Here is a 22640-nt window from a genome sequence, read left to right as displayed (position 1 = left end):
TTTCCAACGGACATTTAAAACAATTCCCAAATCTCTTAAAAACATCATCAAAATAGTACCAAACATATGAATCCCAAATATTTTTTTTGTTTATTTTTGAAGGAACGTTTGTTTCTCCAAAAACGAAATAACGTCTTAAGAAAAAAAGCCGACCAACTGCACGATTAAGTGAATATTACGGTGGGCGGGGCTAGTGGCCCTAGGTTCTTACTTGTCTGGGCAGAGTGGGTGGAAAAAAAGCGAGTCTTTTAAACAAAAAAAAAAGTTTACTCACAACGATAGCACTTCACACACAACACCTTTTATAACTTAGTCAATGGCCCTTTTCATACGAACATCACATGTTCTTTCCGATCACAAAAATGGAGCCTTTCACCACTAGTGAACAATTCTTATTTTGTTAAACCAATTTTGGGTACAACAATTTTTTATGTTGTTAAACCAAGGCAAAGTAATTGAGAAAACAGGGTAAATTACTTTAAAAAATAAATAAAATTTAAATTGTATTATGTAAGTTGATTGACGGACAGAAATTTCCTGACTTTTAGACCAACTTTACTTCACCTCTGTGCAAATCTTCATAGTCATAAATCATCTATTAAAAACACAGCAGATCAAATTAGTTTGAAAACTAACATGATGAACTTTATGAACACTGTTGAAGAATGTAATTTATATATATATATATATATATATATATATATATATATATATATATATATATATATATAAATTACATTCTTCAATATATATATGTATGTGTATATATATATATATATATATGTATGTATATATATAATTCAAACCATGGTCGTCTTTTAGTAATTGCAAAATATGACTGCAAATTGTTATGTACAAATTGTTCAAGTGTATTTGTCACTGTATATCTGAACAATGCATGACTGAAGTTATGGTCGCGTAATGTGTTTTATAGATAATATTTAAATGAAGCGAATAAAAGCTTTGAAAGTTAAGGGACGAACGTAAGCTTTTGATTCTGTGCACAAATATCATTTTAATATGCTTTAGAATGTGAAGACGGTTTGATCCAAGTCACACTCGTGCGTCAGAACCGTGCTGAATTGTAATAGTCACAAGTTGAACACGGGTTGCCACATTAAACGTGTGAAATGTGAATTTTGGGTACAAAACCAATGCTTGACACAATGGCATAGCTGGTCACGACCAGTCAGCACTGCCACACATTAATGTTAGACTGGAATGGTTTCCGTTTGAGAAATAAATGACAGGTAAGATTCCTTCCGAGATTATATACTCTAAAATATATATTTTTTAAATGTGTCAACTGCCCATCTCTTCCTCTTTTTTTTTTTAGATAAAAAAGCTCTCAAGTGCTACTACAGGCTGAAGGCTGTGACCATGAGCGTACATGTCATCTCCAGGCTAACTCTGAACCTACTGGCAACAATAAGTGCCCAATTCATTAATCGCCCGGATGCAAAAAATTAAAAACAGGATCCATGTAAACTTCTACTGTCACATAATGAAATACATTTCAGGCATGTAATTTCAAAATTCTGACATTCATTAATTTTTTTCTTGATTTGAGAGCGACTAGAAACTCTGTCACCCATTCAAGTAGACAAAGGTCATTTTGGACCCAAAACAACCGGAGTCTGCACTATTTTTATGTACCTCCTGGGTGAATCAATTACAAGTTCAATTTGTATATTTCCATTGCTGTCAAATGTAAAATACAGCTCAAATTGGACCTGAACAGTAGGCAAGACTAATATAAAGTTGTGTTCTTTAACTCTACCAAAACATTTCCTACAAATAAATTCACACAACAGCTAGTTTTTTGGCTTTCATACTGTAGACACCGGACCACTTGTAAATAATTATACAGTCTGCCGGATCTTGCTGTGCTTTGTTAAGCGTCAAAGTTCACATCTGTGTTGTAGATCAGTCTTTCCCAACCTTTTTAAAGCCGAGGCACTTCCAGTTTACATTACAAACACAAACTGGATCAATGTACGATGACTTTTTAGGTTTACTTGGCAAATGATTTGGTCAACAAAAACATTTGACAACCATTTGAGCGTGTGGCCAATTAAGCTGTATAACCTGTTGGCTTGCTACAGGGGGCAGGGCTAGAATCTCCTTCCTTCTTCTGGATTTATCACTGCTGGAAATATTAAAGAGTGAGTGTAAAGAGGCGCTACAACATATAACACAGCCGGCCGGACCCAAACATGGGCGACCACACCACCTCATCAGACGAGCTCACTTTCTTCGTTAACGGGAGGAAGGTAAAGATGTTATCCTTTTATTAACTTGACCTGCAACAATTACAGATGTATGTACAATGGGTACTTTAGTTATCTATACAGTAAGGAAATGTAAACGCAAGTTACTTTATGCAAATGTAAATAGAATAATTTATACATTAATCAGACCTACTTTACTAAAATGTGGTATTCACCCAGTATTTGGAAATATTCGTACATAAATTGCATTACATATTCATCAGAAATTGCAATAACTATGCATTACTACCCGTTTTCATTGTTAGTAGTTATTATTATGTATTCAGATAGATGCATTTACCTAATACATATTAATACACTGCATTAATGACATATGCGTGCATATCCTCATTACATTACACATCTACATATTGTGACAATTTGTAAAGAATTGTAAATTTGATAGGAACAATGTTGAATTGTGAATGCAACACTGCTTGCAACTGTAAATGAATAACTGCCCATATTGTCTTTTGTACTGTACCATCTCTTAAACACAATCATCCCATGAACTTCATTTAATTACATGTGCGAGTCAATGTGTTATTTCAGCAACTTATAGATGACTTATTTATATGTACCAGGAGTGTACTTCTGCTACATTTCATGCCATGGATATGCCTTCAATTCTCAGTCAGTGGCTCAATTCCAAGCCTTCATAAAAATGATCGGGTAGCAAAAACGACAAGATTTGGAGTCAAAGTGATTTACTTTGGTCAACTTATAGGAAAAAAAAGCTGGATGTGACTTTGCCTTTGATGGATGACCAATTGATATGCTGAGTCCGCAAACACATCAAACTAAAATGAAAGTTTTTTTTTTTTATTGTGCAGGTCGTGGAGAAAAATGCAGATCCTGAAATGACTCTACTCACTTATCTGAGGAGGAAATGTATGTCCCACACACAAGCACTCATAAAAATATCACAAATAAGACTGGTAGTGGACTTAAATAACCATTAACAATGTTTACTCTTCTGTACACTTATATAGTTACGAAGCTAGTTCTTGTTTCTTTAAACACATTGCCCTTTTCTTTCCCAAGTTTGCAAAGATTTCAAACATTGGACAAAACTCTATCCTTATGGTATACAAGTCTATGAGTAGTACAACAACATTACATGACTGCAGTCTTTAGTAGACTGATGTTCCGCATTCTTTAACATTTTCAGTGGAATCAATGAGTTACACCCAGGCACTACATGAATTAGTTGTTGCCTCATGACCTTTTTTTGACTATTATGCTGTGATTCGTGTGCGTGTGTGTGTGTTTTTTTTTCTTCCAGTGGGCCTACCAGGGACCAAGCTCGGTTGCGCCGAAGGCGGCTGTGGAGCGTGCACGGTGATGCTATCCAAATACCAACCTGATACTCAAAGCCTGCTGTATCCTGCCATCCCGCAGTCATGGGTTGCCATCTGAAATCGAACGGGAAATGATTTGAAGCTGTTAATTTGTGACATGGACAATGAGTCCTTAGCTTTTCTCAGTCATTATGCGGTGAACGCCTGCCTTGCCCCGATCTGCTCCTTGCACCTGGTTGCCGTGACCACCGTGGAAGGAATCGGTAGTGTTGCAAGACAGCTGCATCCCGTGCAGGTAAAAGATGCAACATTTCCTGTCATGTAAATCATGCTGTTTGCTCGTTAGTTGAAAGACAACCTCCCATAAGAGTGACAGTTTTCCAGTATTGTAGTATAATATTTTATTGCACTAGAGTTTTGATAAAATGCCTATAAAAGCCAAACTTAGTTCCTGCAAACATCTGTTACAGTAACGTTTCATTTTTGCCGTTTTTAGGAACGAATCGCTAAGGCCCACGGTTCACAGTGCGGTTTCTGCACTCCGGGAATCGTCATGTCCATGTATGCCTTGCTGAGAAGTAACACTGCCCCCAAAATGGCTGATGTGGAGGAGGCCTTTCAAGGTAGCTTTTGTTTAGTTTTCAGTTCTGTCAGGGCAGCTGTAGTCAGGTGGCTGATAATCAAAACTGTTTGATTATCATTATTATTAGTATCTATACTGAGGTGATTGTTTACAAACATTGTGAAATTAACTATGTGTACAAGATGTACAGTATAATATTGGAATATTTCATTGCATGCTGCTCGTTCTATGCTTAACCTTTTCAGGAAATCTTTGTCGCTGTACTGGATATCGGCCCATTCTGGAGGCCTACAAGACCTTTACTACGGTAAAAAAAACAGGCTGTTAGACCTGTGTTTTCTAAGGTAGAGACAACAGTGCCTTGAAATACGAGTTGAATTTGTTCTGTTCAAAGTATTCATGAACCATTTCCCCAATTAAAAATAGTCTTTATTTTTAGAATCAAAAACTGAAGTAAAAATAAAACTGTTAAAATGGCAAAATTAGGGAACAAGTAAATGATTAGTGCCAGTCCTGCCAGTTGAAATGGACATCTGTCCTCGACAATGGTAGTGAATGAGATTGTTCGTGTTGAGAATTTTGTGTGACACTGGCATTGGTAGTCAATTATAATGTAATAAATGCTGTTTGGAACAATTAAGTGAACTTGAATAGTACTCAAATTAATGGGGAATCATTGTATTGGAGCTTATTATTAAAAGCTCTGGAATAAACTGGTAAATCTTTTCCAATAGGATGGTGGATGCTGTGGTGGGAAAGGGCGGGTCAGCGGCTGCTGTATGACCAATGTGAAAGCGGAAGAGGAGGAAGTGGATGTAGATGTAAGTTTGTGTCACTGTAATGATGCAATTGTTGCAAAAAGATGCCGACCACCTTCACATTTCATTACATTACCAGGCGGCTTCAAAGCTGTTTAATGTTGCGGACTTTGCGCCGCTTGACCCCACGCAGGAGGTCATCTTCCCTCCAGAGCTGATGGTGAGAAACAAAGCAGTTTATTTGTAAGCCCAAAAACAATTAGTATATATGTGGATTGACAGTAAGAATATTTACATTTACCTTTTAAATGACAACGGTCTAAATTGGTACGTTCTTCGCCTGATTCTTTTGTCTGTATTTCTACTTATAAAACCGAATATGTTTCCATTTTCTTCCTCTGCTGTTACACTTCTACTCTTATGCCCCATTTAGTCCCTGAGCAAAAATCAAAAGACTCGCTCGCTGCGTTTCAGCAGTACCAGAGCGGTCTGGTTGCAGCCTGCCAACTTAGACGAATTTCTTGATCTGAAATGTAAACACCCTGACGCCCGAGTGGTGGTGGGAAACACTGAAGTGGGTAAGTGTAACAACACCCAAGAATACACCTATTAATACTCATTATCTCGAATCCCTGCTTAACTGCGTGTCCAGGTATAGAAGTGAAGTTCAAGAATTTGTTGTATCCAGTCATACTGGCTCCATCCTTCATTCCTGAGCTCCACAGAGTGACACACGCCGACAATGGTGAGGATTTTGATCCTGTCTTCTAACCCGTGTAGATAGATGAATGATTAAAACAATATCCACGGGGCTGTCTCGTAGGTATCGTGTTTGGCGCTGCTTGCACACTCACCCAAATGGGTGAGGTACTGAAAAAAGCAGTTAAGGAGCTCCCTCCTCACCAAACACAATTCTTCCTTGCTGTTCTGGAGCAGTTGCGGTGGTTCGCCGGTCAGCAGATTCGTAACGTTGCTGTGAGTGACTCCGTTTGCGGGTTACGGCATGTTAAGGGCTGAGGTACTAAAAAAGACTCACTTGAAGCCAAGTTTCTCAAGGTTCTTTCCTTGAACCATTGGATAGCTAAACACAGCAGTATACAGTATAATAGTATATACGAACAACACATTGTAGAGCCATATGACAGAGGGTTTAAATATGGCTCATAATATCCGTGTTTTTCGGGCTGTAATTTGCACCTGATTATAAGTCACTTCAGCCAAAGAATACACAATGAAGAGGGGAAAAAACGTCACATTTTGGGAGGGCATTTTTTTCTTTTGATCAAAAACCCAGAACAAACATACATTAAAGTAACAATTGTTCAGATTACAAACGACACAACAGGCTGGTGGCGGTCAGAGAAAGAGAAAAACAAACAAACGGTGTAAGTCGCACTTCAGTATTAGTCACAGGCCCAGCCAAACTATGAAAAAAGGGTGACTTATAGTCCATAAAATACGCTATATAGACCCTTACAATATAATGTTAAGCAATTAGCCAAGTATAAAAATATATATTTTTAAATATTACAAATTGTGATGAAAATACATTTGGGGCAAAATAAAAGATACTGATTATGACATAATAAATATAAATTTGTGTTTGCTGCTTTTCAGGCTGTTGGCGGGAACATCATGACTGCTAGCCCCATATCCGACCTCAACCCTGTTTTTATGGCAGCCTGCTGCAAAGTCACACTGATGGACAAAAGTGAGAACCTAAGCATACCTCTGATAGAGGAAGTACAATATATCATTATTGAAATGACATTATATGACCAGAGGCATTTGAGCGATCATTCCAGGTTTTATTTAAGATTGATGTAACTATCAAACAATTTGGGGCAACAGAACAATTTTCTGATTCATAATGATTTTCCCACTAGTGCCTTACAGGAAAAAAACTGCCAACTAGTAGAAGAAAAATAACTGCAAACTAGTTGAAAAAAATAACTACACACTAGTTACTGCATTGTACTGGAACAACTAAGGCACACTTGTCCAACAACTTTATTACTAGTTTATTTTTTTCCCGCTTGTGGCTTTCATGGTCATTTTTTCATCACTTTTTACTTACTAACTGCCCAAGAAAATATAACTACACAGCACAGTTTTTCCCACATTTAGCTGCACACGTGCGCAAAAATGTGACTGTATTGTGTTGAAAACAAACAATGATAGTAAGGCAGTCATTCTTCCACATTCTAGTAGTACTAATGCGTAAAAATGTAGTACATGGACGTTAAGCTGTTTATCAATGACATTTCTGTCTCCATGACCTCAGCAGTTTCCAAATACTTGATGTGAATTGTCTTCTCATTTTCTACCAGATGGCAGTCGTGTGGTTCAGATGGACGACGGTTTCTTTGTCGGTTACAGGAGGACTATTCTGCGACCAGAAGAAATTCTGCTTTCCATCGAGGTCCCCTACAGCAGGAAGGTAGACAACACTACAGCTACCAAAGCCGTTTGGCACGCAGTATTTACACTGAGTAAAATTTATTTAGTTCCCCAAGCTCTTCTGTTGCCACAGTTTTTTTTTTTTGTCTTCCCTAGCATCAGTTTGTGTCGGCCTTCAAACAGTCCCCTCGCAGAGAGGATGACATCAGTATAGTGACGGCCGCAATGAGTGTCGCTTTCACGCCGGGGACGAGTCTTGTGGAAGATTTAAGGCTAAGCTACGGCGGTATGGCAGCGACCACTGTCCTCGCAAAAAATACGGCAAATAAACTCTTGGGAAGGTAACGGGCACCGAGAATAGAATTGAAATAGAGGATGAAAGCGAACATCTAACATTTTCTGTCATCATGCAGATGCTGGGGGGAGGAGTTGCTGGAAGAAGCTTGCTCCTCATTGGCGGAGGAGATGACCTTGGATCCGTCTGTGCCAGGGGGCATGGTGACGTACCGGAGGACTCTTACCCTCAGCCTATTCTACAAGTTCTACCTGACCGTGCTGCAGAAGCTCCGAGGGGAGGTCAGTAATGTGTCACTTGGTAGATGTAATTAAAAGAGGGTGTAAGTCATACATTTGCAGGCTCCTGTAGTGTGCCGTGTTGAGTGAACCACATTGAGATCATGTAAATAGTCAAGAGTCGTCGAGTAATGTAGTTCAAGTCTGAGCCAAGTCGAGCTTTGTGAATACAAAGTCACGGCGACCGGTTTGTAAGTTTAGCCAAGCAAACCCTAAAACTGGTTACTGACAGTATTTCTGCCTCAAGTCACGCGGCGACAAGTCCCCCCAAATCTGACAACTTTCAGTCATCTTTAAAAAAAAAACCTGAACGGGAGTTTTGATGGGTTTTTGTCTGTCAGGATCTAAATGTGGAAGAGGTCAGATCGGATTTCCTTAGTGCGACAGAGATTTACCATCAAGAAATTCCATCCAGCGTGCAGATCTTCCAGGTACAACCACAGGTTAATTCACAGTTGTAAAGGATGAAGCAAAGACAGTTTTCATCCACAGGAGGTGCCACCTTCTCAAAAGCAAGATGATGTGCTGGGCCACCCTGTGATGCACCTCTCAGCCCTGAAACAGGCCACGGGTGAAGCGGTGTACTGCGACGACATACCGCTATTTGAGAACGAGGTGTACTTGGCGCTCGTTACCAGCAGCAAGGCGCACGCTCGCATATGGTGAGACTCGGTTCACTAATGCGCGCACCTGGGCAGATATATACACAATATAATATTTGTCCACAACCTTTTTTTTTTGCGCCACAAGAGAGAGTCACTCATCCGGTGTTTGTCTTGCAGCTCCATTGACACGTCAGAAGCCGAGTCTTCGCCGGGCTTCATCAGTTGTTTCTTCGCCGGCGACGTTCCCGGCAGCAACGCCACCGGGGTATTTCATGACGAGACTGTCCTCGCTGACGGCCAGGTATGTTTCCGTTCAGTCGAGCCTTCGCACAGGCCGCACTTAATTCAACTTTGCAAATGTTAATCTTCATTTTAGGTCACATGTGTGGGTCACATCATTGGCGCCGTTGTGGCTGACACCCAGATTAATGCTCAGCGAGCTGCCAAAGCCGTCAAGATCCAATATGAAGAACTGCAGCCTATTATCACCATACAGGTGAGATCCCAAATAATGAGCACTAAAATGTTGAATCAGACTAATTGAGTACTCGCAAACTTGCTGTTCAAAGTCTCAAAACTGAAATGAAAACTACATTCAAACTATGCTTGATAGGAAGCCATTGCTGCTCAGTCTTTCTATCAGCCAATCAGAAAACTCCAGAGAGGAGACCCAGAGGAAGGATTTAAACAGGCAGACCACATCCTGGAAGGTAAAACTATTAACCTATGAATGAAATATTTTTCCCCCCAACTTTTTGACTTACTAACGAATTCACTGACAGGTGAGATGCACATTGGCGGTCAAGAACATTTCTACCTGGAGACCAACTCGACTGTGGCTGTCCCTAAAGGCGAAGACCATGAAATGGAGCTCTTTGTATCCACTCAGAATCCCTCTGAGACACAGGTAAGGATTTTTTTTTAAATCTTGGATTGTTTACCGAATAAACAGCCCAATCATTCTTAACTCTGTGAATTAAGCGTTATCACAGAGACTTTGATTGTTTGCATGTCAGTTCCTGGTGGCCAAGGCGTTGGGCGTCCCTGCCAACAGGGTGGTGGTCCGTGTAAAAAGGATGGGTGGGGGCTTCGGCGGTAAAGAGAGTCGGAGCTTCATCCTCTCCACCGTGGTCTCCGTGGCAGCGCACAAGTACGCTAATGTGTCTCCTCACTTGCAGGCTGGTACACATATATACTGACACTCCTGCTTTTCTGCTTATTCGCTAGGCTGCGACGGCCGGTCAGATGCATGTTGGACAGAGATGAAGACATGCTGATCACTGGGGGGAGACACCCATTCTACGGAAAATATAAAGTATGTATTATCAGGCAAATGTCTACCAAACTGTGTAATTTGACTTTGAACTAGAATGTGTTGTTTTCCTTCTATCTTAAAAGAATAGACTCATTTGAATGATCTCAAGTATAAAGTTTATCCCTAGATTTCAGTTATTCCAAGTAATGCAGCATCAATGGACCCTGGCTCTCTCCCAGTGTCCTACTGTAGAAGCCAAGAGGCAGAGGAAAAGGCATCTCTAGCTTTTATTCCTTTGAATGCGTAGACAAATACTTACTGATAAACAAACTACACCCATTCTAGGTATGGACCTCAGTTCAGGTCCTTATTCGGGATATTTGGTGAGTTGGCCAGGTGTGTCACCATTCTTCTCTCATCACCACTTCTCAGGCATGTTGTCCTTTCTTGTGGCCCTTACTATAGGCAGTCTAGTTGTAATCTTACATCTTTCAGAGGTCCATAAACTATCTTACGGGCATCACATGGAGTATAATATGAAATGGTCCAATATACAAAAGAGTACAAGCATCTTATAATAACGATTTAGTGCCGCGTGGCTCAATGCAGTGTGTAAAAGTGACTATCTGAGCACACAATCCCACAGGTATCTGGTATAAGTACTTATCATTCCCATATGTTTTTTTTTCTGCACTATAACCTTGTTGAGGTGATTGGCAGGTTATAGCCAAGTTAATAAAATTTTCTACAATCCTTTCTTTCTCAAGGTGGGCTTCCTGAACAGCGGGAAAGTGGTAGCCCTGGATGCGTGGTACTACAGCAATGCTGGAAACTCTCGTGACCTCTCTCTGTCCGTAAGTATTCCTCACCGCACGTTTCAGTATTGGTTTGTCGTTTATTTGCCGAATCTTTGTTGTCGAGGTCATGGAGCGTGCTCTTTTCCACATGGAGAACTCATACAGCATTGCAAACGTCTGCGGTCACGGCGCCTTGTGCCGCACCAACCTGCCGTCTAATACCGCCTTCAGAGGATTTGGAGGTCCCCAAGGCATGATGTTGGCTGAGAGCTGGATAGCAGAAGTGGCTCAGAGCCTGGGACGGCCTGCCGACGAGGTCTGTGCTTCCCGTAAGCAAAATGGCGGGCGTGAAGAGCGTCCAGTCAATATCTGTCCTCCCCAAGGTTCGAAGACTCAACCTGTTTAGACAAGGTGAAGTGACGCCATACAACCAGCTCCTGGACCAGTGTACGTTGGACCTCTGCTGGGATGAGTGCATGTCCCGCTCGCACTACCGGCAGCGGCGAGACGCCATTGAACTCTACAACAGGTGGGATAATATTTTGAGAAGATGTTATCGTTATGAGTAAAAGTTGAAGGCTGAAAAGAAGTTGGTGTTTTGCGGGCAGACAGAACCGATGGACCAAACGAGGCCTTGCCATCGTACCAACTATGTTTGGCATCAGCTTCACCGCTGTCTTTCTAAACCAGGTAGGATTCACAGGCACTCACTGCTATTATAAGGTGACAATTTCTGGTCATGTGCGACTGTGCCCTCCCCATTTTCCCTCCAAATTCCAAAATCGTGATTGTGGGGTTCAGTGAAAGCTCAAAATTTCCCTTGCGAAATGTGAAAGAATAATATGGTGTTTGGAAACATTTTTTCGCCAAGTGCCAGTATCATACTAAACATTTCAATGAAAGTAAATACAATGAAATTACTTCTATTATCCATATATAGCTAATAAAAAAAATTGTCAGTAAAATATTTTCTAACGAGCATCTGTTTTTTTTTCAACATGCAATACAATCATGAAAATCTAAAAAGGAAAAAGGGGAGAGAACTTTCTAACATTCTGTCCAAAATATGGTAAAATATTAAAAGGGTATCATCCCTGACAAAAAAAACTATAGTGCAAATTCCTACCCAAAAGAAATATTTTTCCCAATTGAAAATTAGGAGAAAAAAGGCCCCAACTTCAAATTAACTTGTCCAGAAATGTCTTAGAAAAGACAAAAAATTATACCTTTGCTGGAGAAAGTACAACTTCATAATCAAATCCTATAGATTTAGATCCTATTTTTGGTTTGTTTTTATAGGCTGGTGCGCTGGTTCACATCTATACAGATGGCTCGGTTCTCCTAACTCATGGTGGGACAGAAATGGGACAGGGGCTCCATACCAAGATGGTCCAGGTAATTTCAAGACATACTGCAGTTAACACAAGTGGTGTTAGACCGATTCCGTTTTTTGGCGACCGATTCACGTACCTGGCTGACTCTTTGATACCGATGATGTCATTTTAATGCCGTCTCAGTGCGGACAGTAGGCGACGGTGTACTAAACGATACTAGTCAGGGTGTTAGTGCAAGGCTCATTACAAGCTTTAGAATTTGAACAACATCAATGTTGCCAGGTGGCCAGCCGGGTTCTTGGCATTCCCTGCTCAAAGATTCACATATCGGAGACTAGCACTCAAGTTGTCCCGAACACAAGTGCGACCGCTGCCTCGGCCTCCTCGGACCTTAATGGAGCTGCGGTCAGGAATGCCTGCCAACTCCTCAATGTGCGCCTGGAACCGTATAAGAGCAAAAACCCCAAAGGATCTTGGGAGGAGTGGGTGAGGATCATATTGAGCGGCTCTTCCTTGAAAGGACTGCTTACATTGAGTTGCTGTGTCTGCCTTTCAGGTGAAAGCAGCATACTTGGACAGAGTCAACTTGAGTGCAAACGGTTTTTACAAGTGGGTCCGTGTTTACGCTGTCAGCTCTTCTTGTTTTGATTGCCCGATTTCAATGTCGGCTCTTTGGCGCTAGGACTCCAGATCTAGGGTACAGCTTTGAAACGAATTCTGGCCGAGCGTTCAACTATTTCAGCTATGGCGTCGGCTGTTCTGAGGTGGAGATCGACTGTTTGACCGGAGCTCACAAGGTTCGAAGAATGAATCAAAACCAAAAAACAGTTTCTCAAAATGTCCTTATTTACCTTTACCTACCATGTACAATGTTGCAATTTATTATGATCACAAATCTCTAACTAGGACTTAACAAGTCTTGTGCTCTTTAGTAAGGATACACATTTGTGCCTTTAAGGTACGTATGAGTGGGGTGAAAACTCCACTTGGAAGTTTTTTTGAGATATAAGCAAGTGTCTAAGATCTAAGATAGAACCACATTATAACAGCCGTCAAATCACTTAACAACAAGGAGAATTTTGACCGCTAGTTAACAATCAAAACTGTTTTTTGTTACTTCAGGTTAAAATTTACAATCTGACAAAAATTTAAGCAACAAAAATAGTGATGACAAATCCTTGCCTTGTTTTGATAATTCCATTTTGTAACCTTAGACAGTACTTGTCAAAGTCATATGGTATAGTATCACAAGCATATATTTATTTCAGGATGTAATTATGGTCATTCATTGTATTCAGAACCTGAGCACCACCATTGTCATGGACGTTGGAGTTAGCCTCAATCCCGCGATAGACATCGGACAAGTAAGTTAACAAATTCAAGACCTTTTATTTTTGCCCGGTGCTCCGTATTATCCATTTGTCTTCAGGTGGAGGGAGCATTCATGCAGGGTCTGGGTCTCTTCACCCTGGAGGAGCTTCACTACTCCCCCAAGGGTGTCCTCCTCACCCGGGGTCCGGGTTCTTACAAGATCCCAGGCTTTGGCGACATTCCAAGCGAGCTAACCGTGTCGCTGCTTCGTGACGCCCCCCATGACAAGGCCATTTTTGCCTCCAAGGTCACGCTCACGCTAACTAGTTGGAACGTTCACTGTACTAGGAGAACAAGTTAAGCGTATGAAAGAATGGGGTGATGAACGTGATGTCTTGTCTCTGCTAGGCTGTGGGTGAGCCTCCTCTCTTCCTGGCCTCATCTGTTTTCTTCGCCATCAAAGACGCGGTCACTGCAGCACGGGCTGAATCGGGCGTCGTGGGCCCGTTCAGATTGGATAGCCCCGCCTCTGCCGAGCGGATACGGAATGCCTGCCTGGACCGCTTTACCAAACTGGTACAAATATATCTGTCATGGATCAAGCTAAGAAAATCTTATTTTATGCTGCTTGGGTGAGTGGAACCTTGTTTGTCAGTGTCCTCCTGCAGAACCTGGAACGTTCCAACCTTGGTCTGTCCGAGTCTAAGTCTCTGGGAAACCAGAAGCACGGGCCAGTGGACAGAGCACACGTTCAAGAACATGCAGAAATATTGCAACGCTCAAAAGGTGGGGGCGTGTTTGCGGAGTCCAAACAAACGCTTCCTGTCTCTAGGACAGAGACACTTTGATCATCAACTGCCACATCTTGTTTAGTGTTGCACTTTAAAATCAATGTCGCCATAAAAATATGACCTTGTGTATGAAAGAATAAATCATTTAACAGAAGAAATTGCTTTTGGACTTTTGCTCCTTCCCTCAGGTGTAAAATTTTAACTCAAAGCAGATACACATCATGGTGCTGTTTTGCCCATGTTTGGGGGAGGTCGCTAACATTTGCGCTTGTCAAAAAGAGGAATCTGAATTGGAGTGGAATGCCACTCGGATAAAAAACAAAAAAGAACGTAACAGTGGAATTGAAATGAAGTCATTCAAGTCATTGAAATAACACGCAAGAGAAGACGGCAAGTTTTTATGTCTGTACTTGCTCTTTTTTTTCGTGGTCATTCCAGAATTGGAAGGCACTCGTTTCCAACCAAAACTAAAACATACCTTTCCGAAGATCCCAAAACAAAAAAAATAAGTACAAAAAATGACCAAATTGAATCTCAAGTGGTAAATGAATCCAATTTCTAGGGCTATTAATTGTTTTATTGCTGTCCCTTGTATTGTAACCGTGGGAAGCAACATCTTTCCTACCGTCGAAAGGTTCAGTACCATTGACGGCGCGAGACATCCAACGCCTTGCTGTTCGTTCCTTCGCCCCTCCCAGTCAAAATGCGTTGGATGCCTCGCGCCATCAATGCCAGTCAGTGAGCTAAATGAGTGTTACAGTGAGGGGTTACAGTGAAATAAAAGTCATCATTTGAGCATGAAAGTACCTTGGAACAACAATCACTCGACCAAACATCAAAATACGAATCCAATTGAATTCAGAGCTTGTAAATGATGTAAAAGATGTTGGCGGCCAGAGGCCGAAGATGCTTCACATGACGGTGTTACAGCTTCACTCCCATGTTAATTGTGTGGCAAGAGTGTGAAGTATGAGCTTGTCCTCCATATGAGACGTCACGCGCCGTCGCCGCGCTCAGATGTGAGCATGGCATGCGAGTGCGCGCAAGGCGGGTCCAAGTAGCTGTTTGCATGCAGTTCAAGTCAGACGGCCGGCCAGAGAGAGAGCGGAGCCATGGCACCGAGGAGGATGGAAACCAAACCGTTCATCTTATGCGTGAAGGTCCTGCTACTCTTCTACTCCTTCATCTTCTGGGTAAGACTCCACCCATCTCAGCTCGACTGGAAAGTTTGCCTTCTGTCCTTCACGGTTTTCATTTGAAAGATTTCTAGTTATTTTGATCACGTTGTCCATTGACACAAAATGGATGTTTCGGATGGATGACGTAAGGATTTATGATGGCTATTTCAAATCTGAGGTCAGAGTTCAGGCATCAGAGGAATGGCGAGCGGCAGGGCGAAACTATCTCACCCACTTGGTAATGAAAAAAGTGTCCTAACAAAGGTGTGTCCAAAGATGTTCTTCCAAAGTAAACATTCACAACAATGGAAGGATGCAATTCCTGCTCGGATAGTCTTCAACTTTTGTCACTAGAAATGTATTGCATCCTAAAAAAGTTGTTTCTTACATCTAGCCAAATCATTTTTGAGTGTTAAAGATGAGTTAACAGATAAGTGTGGAAGATGAGTCCACTTACTCTTACTGGAAGTAAAAACTACTTCTTTTTGTTCCTAATAAGCCTTTGTGTTAATCTAAAACTGTTCCCAGGTGACAGGTGTAATCCTGCTCGCCGTGGGCTTGTGGTGGCAGTTCATGCTGAGTCCCTACACACTGTTGATCTCCAGTGGCCCTTCCAACGCTCCTTTCGTCCTCACCGGCACCGGTGTTGCCATTGTGGTTTTTGGACTATTCGGCTGCTTTGCCACATGCAAGGGCCACCCTTGGATGCTCAAATTGGTGAGAACCTGACTATTTTTGCACCCTCAGCGGGCTGTTATAACCGTGAAAAGCATTGTATTTATGTATGGAAAAGCTTGCAATGCTTCAATGAAATACCACAGCAAGTGACTTTAAATTTGGAAAGCATTACATCCCAAAAAGTGACAGAAAATGTCTGATAATGAAATCAGATCCTAATCAGTCTTCCTTTTTCAGCTGTAAAATATCCTAATCAGTTTTTAGCTGTGCTAAGAAAAACATTCTACAAACAGAAGATGAAGTCGCAACAAGAATTAGCTGTACATTTTTTTTCAGTCTGGTAGGCGCTAAGCTATAGGCTTTCTATTCTCTTGTTGTTGTTTGACCATTGTCACTTTATCAACATGCTCTAGCTAGCACGGCGCTAAAAAGTTAGACACGATCATTAATCCTGGTTGTGATGTCAAACCCAGAATTGCTTTTAAAAAGTGAGCATTGTTTTGGGTGAAATTCCCGTAAAATGTTCCGTAAACAACAGCCCAATTTGAGTGCCAAATGTGTTTTCTACGTGTACTTTGATTTTTTTTCACTGTACCACCTTTAAGACTCTTCCAAAATCTGAAAAAGTTCTGACTTCGACAGTACGCTGTCTTTCTGGGTCTGGTCTTCCTAATGGAGCTCATCGCTGGGATCTCAGGATTCATCTTTCGTCACGAGGTTCAGCCTCCACGACCCAAAGCTTTTGATCGCTCAGTCTTGCTGTGACATTGTATGTACTACTTGATGTGTCCAGATCAAAGGCACATTCCTCACCACGTACAGCGAGGCTGTGCTGAGATACGACGGAAGGAGCGAACGGAGCGTGGCTGTGGACGACGTCCAACGCAAAGTCAGTCTCTCCTCATCGGGTGATGCAATTCATAATAGTCAGTCAAATGCATTACAGTCATCCATACAGATTTTGTCACCATAGCGACGTACTTCCAGGCCAAAGTTTTTTTTTCCCCACTGTATGACCTTTCTAAGCACAGCGTCAGCGTACTAGTAGAACACCGCGTCTTCAGTAAGCGTGAAAATGATGTCTTCTCCTTTTGGTTCAGTTGCAATGCTGCGGTGTTCATAACTACACCACCTGGTTCGCTAGCGAATATTTCCCAAGCAGCGGAATCCCAGTCAGCTGCTGCGCTTCTTTCTCCGACTGCAAAGAAGCAGATTTGAAGAACGCCACTCTGGCTGCTCGCAAAGTCCACAAGCAGGTGGCGTCACAGTTTCACCGTGTTGAACTGATTATGATTTAATGGCAATTGAATTGAATGGAATGCTTTTATTGTCATTAGTATAATGAGTTTTAAATGTATGTGTGCAGGGTTGTTACGAGCTGGTGACATCCTTCATCGAGAGCAACATGGGAATCATCGCCGGGGTGACTTTTGGCATCGCCTTCTCCCAGGTGCTCGTCCGTCTTTAGTATCACTGAGCATGTGAATCAAATGTAATGCGAGATTCACAATTTATGCTTTGAAAAAAGTCTGATATCGCAGAACGGCAGCTTACTTTTTAAAATCTTTTCTCTCTTCTGACAGTAAAATACTGATGACATTTTCTAGGCCACACTGACATATGACACAGTGTATGGCATTTTTTAATGTCGGTAAATTGACTCACTTTTTACTATGATTTTATTATTTATTTTTTTAAACTACATTTTTGTTGTATTGCAAACATAAAAAATAGTGAACGATTTCGTGTGAATAGATTGTATTAACAGCATTTTTGGTTCACTTTAGTTTACATGTACACTGTAGGGAAAAGAAATCTTTGAATTTAGCTTAAAATACTGCCTACATTATATGGTTTGAAAAAACTACTTTAAAAACAATTATACAGTCATACCTCTACTTACGAAATTAATTGGTTACAGAACTTTTTTCGTAACTTGAAAATGTCGTAAATAGAGGTGTACTTTATATGCAAATGCTCTAATTCGTTCCATGGTCCTCTCACAACTACCAACTAAACCCTTTAAAAATGGTCAGTGTCCCAATTTTTCGTAAAAAAATTTTTTCCTAACATGGATCTTTTTCGTATCTCGAGTCACTCATTCGCATATGAAAATTTGTAACCTGAAACTTTTGTACCTAGAGGCATTCGTAAGTAGAGGCATGACTTATCTAAATACTAAATAACTGTTGTTTTACATCAAATTCTTGGATTAAGTACACATCTGTAACCAGTCTGATGGAGTTTGAACCATTGAGCCAACTAGACAGTCTAGCATCAGCTGCTAACACACTCGTTTGAGAAATCAGAGTCATAATTTCCGAACCTTCTACAGGCACACAACACACCCTTCAAATATTCTCCATTAGTTCAACAGTTCGCACCTTTGCCTGTCAAGATTTTAGTGTGGGTTTCAAATGTGGAGAGGAGAAAAACTATTAAAGATGTAAGATGATGATAGAACCACCATCAAGACTGGTTGTCTATATAAAAAAAACAAATGAACAATATTGAATGATCGGAACGTGAATTTCAGTTAAAAGAAAAAATCTACAATTAATTGTACTTTTTTTGTCACAATAAAATTCTGGGAAACACCGTTTTTTTTACCTTGACTTAAACAGCTTTTGTTTTTTACTGTGTTGTTAAAAGTTTGGGTCATAGAGTTAATAGAACTTGTAAGTCAATGACTTTTTATAAAAGTTAAAAAATAATTTGGAAATCATTTTTTTCTCCACCCCAGCTCATCGGCATGTCTTTGGCCTGCTGTCTGTCTCACTTCATCCACGCTAACACGTACGAGATGGTCTGAAGACGTCAGATCGTTTCATCCCCTGAAACCTGTGGAATCGCATGCAGCGTTGTGTAAAACACAATCACAACACAGAGGAGGTCACTCTGTCATTGTTCCTTTTTTTCAGTTAATAAGGTAATAATAACTCTATGAAGGCCAGCGTGTTGAGTGCTAATCTGAAGGCCCATCATGTATGTTATTGTAATATAAGATGTGCTATTACACAATACAATTATACCAATGTTTACTGACTGTGCAGCAAAAAGCAAGTCCAAACTGATCCACTCATTAAATCCATTAATTGTGGGTTAATGCAGTCCATTAAGTCCATTCATTGTTTTTTGTTTTTTTGTTTTTTTTAACTGAATTTCTGCCCTGCATCGTACATGTCTGAAACATGATTTTGTGACTATAGTGACAGTTTAGTCATCTGTACATACAGTTTAAAACAGGGGTATCCAGACTTGTTTTTGTTTTGTTTGAGGGCCGCTTTCAGAAAAGTCAAAGGATGCAAAGGCCAACAGGAAATCGTTCTTAAAGTTGCTTATATTAAAATAAAATAATGGCCTCTCGTATTTCTTCTGTTTATATGCTTTAAAACGGGTGCCCTCTTTATCATTCCTATCCTCTCTAGCTGTTTGTTGGGAGGCACTCATCCTCTAAATAGCATTAGTGGGCTAACTTTAACCCACCATCATATGCCCATGTGACTCCATTGCTTATCAATGGCAGTGTGTTGAGTAGCATAAGGAGAAAGAATACTGAAATATTAGCAGTTAAAAGATTTGTCAGCTCGGTTTCTTTATTTAAAAAAAAATGTACAAATAGTATTTTTCAATTAACCAACAAAGCAAGAAAAAAATGAAATGGCGACATATTTGTAATACAAGCAATTACTATTAGTATTATATTATTTTTCCTCTACCGCTTATTCTGACATCACCCCTATTTAAAAAGTGACTTCCGCTTGCGAATTTCGGCTTGGATTTTCACATTTTTATGAACTTACAAAAAAAAAATCCCCCAGAAAAAAATCTGCGATGTAGTGAAGCCGCAAAAGTTGAAGCTGCGATATTCGAGGGATTACTGTATTTACACTAAGGAGTTGCATAAATATAAATAAAAGAACAGTAACCATCAGTCCAAGCTGCCAAGGCCTAAAATAGTCTTGATTCTGATTTTTTATTTTTATTTTTTATCAAGTCTTTCCCTGACTATGATGAAAGTTGAGAAAGTTGCTGCGTCTTTGACCAGCTCCTGGTGGAATGCCCTTGGGTGTGGATTTGTGCCTCAAGGAACTATCACTCTGGCGGAGCTCCAGTAAGCGGCCTGTTGTGGCGTGAGCACTTGGACGTGACATGTAGGACACGACTGCTTCCTCCATAACCATTCCTCGATACACTAAAATAACAGCGTTGCACGTTTAACCTCACAATATCCAAAAAACATGTATGATGTCAAGCAACAAGTGGGGAAATTACATTCATCTTTTTGCTTGAAAGTATCTTTTGTTAGCCTTCAGAAGTGCAATTTATTAATCATTTCATCTGATTTTTACCTCTCGGTGGAAGGTGTGCATACACTGCAGCTCTCGGATTCCGCCCGATCCTTGTTTTAGGTCGTTGTGGCAAATCAGACACATGCTGTCTGCATCACTCTACACACAAATGGAATTTTCTTAATGTAAACTTGTTTTTTTTAAACATGCATGTTTGAAAATGAAATGCAAAGTCTACAATTGAATAATAAGTCACGCCTTCTGTCATAGAGACTGTTTTTTCCCCAGGTGGCTTCTACTTTTAATTCAATTGGCTGCCATTTCACAACCAGAACCACATCAGCACTAATAATAAACAGTTTTTAACATTAAGCATGAAGAAACCTTGGCATATCACTATGAACAACTCTCAAATTAAGAAAAAAAGCCAACATTATCCCTACTATTATAACTGCTTTAATGTTATTCTAAAATAATGTTACTGCCTGCCATCGATCCTAATAGACATCCATTCCATTTTGAATGGGAGGGCTGGCAGCGATCAGATGACGACGATCGATGGATTTGACATCGATCGCCGTCATTCAGAACGAATAAATTAACGCACATGCTGCCGATGGACGTTTAATCCGTTTGAACTGGGATTTCATTACCATCAATGGCAGTCAAGAATATAATTTGGGAATTACATTAAAGCATTTATAACAGGATGTCTAGGAGTGACATAATAATTAAAATTCAAAGCAGAAGGATGAAAAGAGCCACATAATTGGATGAGTTTCTACTGATATTCATGCTGGTTATTTTTTTCAAATGACCTAAATAATCAATCCTAAAAAGTTTACACACCCCTGCGGCTGTCACTCACCAGAGACATAACATTGCGCCTCCTAAACTGACCCTTTTTCTCAGGGGTAACGGCCTCGGGGATGGGGGGAATGAGAGAGGCTCGGCGCTCGGTGGCGTTGCCCTCCTGCTGCGACGGCAGCAGGCGGCGAGAAGAGGAACGCCGCAGTAGAGTCTTGGCGGTCACGGGAGCTCGGGTGGACGAGTGGAGACGAGCCAGCTGCACGCTTGACGGAGTCGACTGCACACAGCGATAAGTTTCACGTCAACTCGTGGGTTGCCATTGTTGACGACAGAAATGGCATTTATTTTCACACTTTCAAACGGATCGGACACTTGCCGCCGTCAGCGACAGCCACTGTTACACGACTCCGTAAAAGTAGAATTTGTTACCAGACACGGCAATGACGATCGGCGCTTTGTTTGAAGCCGCGCTGCCGACTCTAGGTTGGGTCTGCTCTGGGTTTTTCCTTCTTCTGCTTCCTCATCTTGCTCCTCATCCTTTGTTTTCTGATGCTCGCCACCTCTGTACCGCTGCATCCAGGCATTGAAAATCTTGGCATCCTCCTCCTCGTCCTCCTCTTCCTCCTCTTCTTCTCCCTCGGCAATCACAGGGTTCTGCTTTTCGGAAAAGACCTCGCCTTCGTCTTCGGAATCCATCAATTAAGTTAGCTTCTTGATCCCGCCAATAAAGCAGTACTTAGGTACAAAGCGACATGTTTTAATTGGTCATGTTAGCTGCAACTTTGTTCTATGAAAGTAAAGCGATGCCAGTCAGTGATACGAAGCTGCTACCGCTTCAAACTCTTTTGCTTGTGTTGCTCGTGCCAAAAGCCTGATAATCCGTTTAGCCAAAGATGGATCAAGCTGGTTTAGAGTATCTGTGTCAAAGTAGCCCAAAGGTGAGTAAGAGGAGCAGAACAAGAACGTTTAGCTTGCTAATTGTACTTTAAGGGGTCTGATTTTGGGGAAAACCCTGACACTTGAATTCACAAAACTGATCTATGTCGACATGCTCTTGGTGACCATTTCCATAACACCAAAAAGAAAGACATTGTGGCATTTGGTGAGGGGAAAAATAGTAACAACAAGCATAATTCCACAATGTTTTTGATACATACTATTAACAATGGTTGCATGTTCTCCCCAGGTCTGCGTGGGTTTTCTCCGGGTACTCCGATTTCCTACCACATTCCAAAGACATGCATGGTAGGCTGATTTGAAACTCTAAATTGCCCCTAGCTATGAGCGATTGGTTGTTTGTCTCCGCGCTATTGGCTGGCCACCAATTCATGGTGTCCCCCGCCTTTGGTCTGAAGTCAGCTGGGATAGGCTCCAGCACCCCCCGCAACCCTAGTGAGGATAAAGAAAATGAATGAATATTAACAATGGTATCTTAACATAGTCATTTTAAGATACATTGTGCATTACAAGACAATTTATTTATATACAGTATACAGTAACATGATACATACTATGTATCCTATGTAACTTGTATTACAGAATAGGACTTTTTGGCGGCTGAGGTCAGATATTATTTGTTCACTTTTTTTTTAAATTCTGTAATCACTTAAAAACATTTATGAGTTTAAATTTACAAATTACATTTGGGTGAAAAGGAAAAGCGGCTCAGAAAAATGAATGAATAAATAAATAAAAAATACAAAG

At 40.9% G+C, this 22640-nt stretch overlaps 3 protein-coding genes across 4 annotated transcripts; 2 read left to right on the top strand and 1 right to left on the bottom strand.

Annotated features, from left to right (window-relative positions):
* Positions 1-1968: 1968 nt before the first annotated feature.
* xdh (xanthine dehydrogenase) lies at positions 1969-14130 on the top strand. Of its 2 annotated transcripts, XM_077608307.1 has the most exons (35): positions 1969-2273; positions 3104-3161; positions 3556-3652; positions 3758-3866; positions 4068-4194; positions 4400-4461; positions 4889-4975; positions 5052-5132; positions 5346-5490; positions 5565-5657; positions 5736-5887; positions 6530-6623; positions 7243-7352; positions 7469-7653; positions 7726-7888; positions 8227-8316; positions 8378-8547; positions 8668-8791; positions 8867-8986; positions 9104-9200; positions 9273-9397; positions 9507-9640; positions 9718-9805; positions 10513-10599; positions 10667-10858; positions 10926-11071; positions 11151-11232; positions 11842-11937; positions 12159-12362; positions 12433-12485; positions 12559-12673; positions 13175-13240; positions 13306-13494; positions 13596-13763; positions 13843-14130. In XM_077608307.1, the coding sequence occupies exons 1-35, from the start codon at positions 2217-2219 to the stop codon at positions 13891-13893; spliced, it is 4017 nt and encodes a 1338-aa protein (XP_077464433.1). In that variant the 5' UTR covers positions 1969-2216; the 3' UTR covers positions 13894-14130. The 2 variants fall into 2 exon arrangements, 1 of the variants encoding a protein (XP_077464433.1); XR_013301787.1 differs by lacking the exons at positions 13306-13494; positions 13596-13763; positions 13843-14130 and having other exon boundaries at positions 12433-12489.
* Positions 14131-15090: 960 nt separating this feature from the next.
* Positions 15091-18667, top strand: LOC144077811 (tetraspanin-7-like). The gene is made up of 7 exons (XM_077605827.1): positions 15091-15171; positions 15685-15873; positions 16477-16551; positions 16628-16723; positions 16935-17090; positions 17201-17284; positions 18578-18667. The coding sequence occupies exons 1-7, from the start codon at positions 15091-15093 to the stop codon at positions 18644-18646; spliced, it is 750 nt and encodes a 249-aa protein (XP_077461953.1). The 3' UTR covers positions 18647-18667.
* A 975-nt stretch (positions 18668-19642) lies between these two features.
* LOC144077173 (uncharacterized) lies at positions 19643-21790 on the bottom strand. The gene is made up of 4 exons (XM_077604716.1): positions 21366-21790; positions 20995-21213; positions 20187-20285; positions 19643-20029 (listed from the first exon to the last, which is right to left on the bottom strand). The coding sequence occupies exons 1-4, from the start codon at positions 21630-21632 to the stop codon at positions 19919-19921; spliced, it is 696 nt and encodes a 231-aa protein (XP_077460842.1). The 5' UTR covers positions 21633-21790; the 3' UTR covers positions 19643-19918.
* Between the last annotated feature and the right edge of the window lie 850 nt (positions 21791-22640).

Source organism: Stigmatopora argus, chromosome 1, assembly GCF_051989625.1.
Source record: "Stigmatopora argus isolate UIUO_Sarg chromosome 1, RoL_Sarg_1.0, whole genome shotgun sequence".
In the NCBI taxonomy this organism is placed as follows: Eukaryota; Metazoa; Chordata; class Actinopteri; order Syngnathiformes; family Syngnathidae; genus Stigmatopora; species Stigmatopora argus.
Note: the sequence above shows the minus strand (reverse complement) of the source record. Positions and strands in the feature narration are given on the sequence as shown.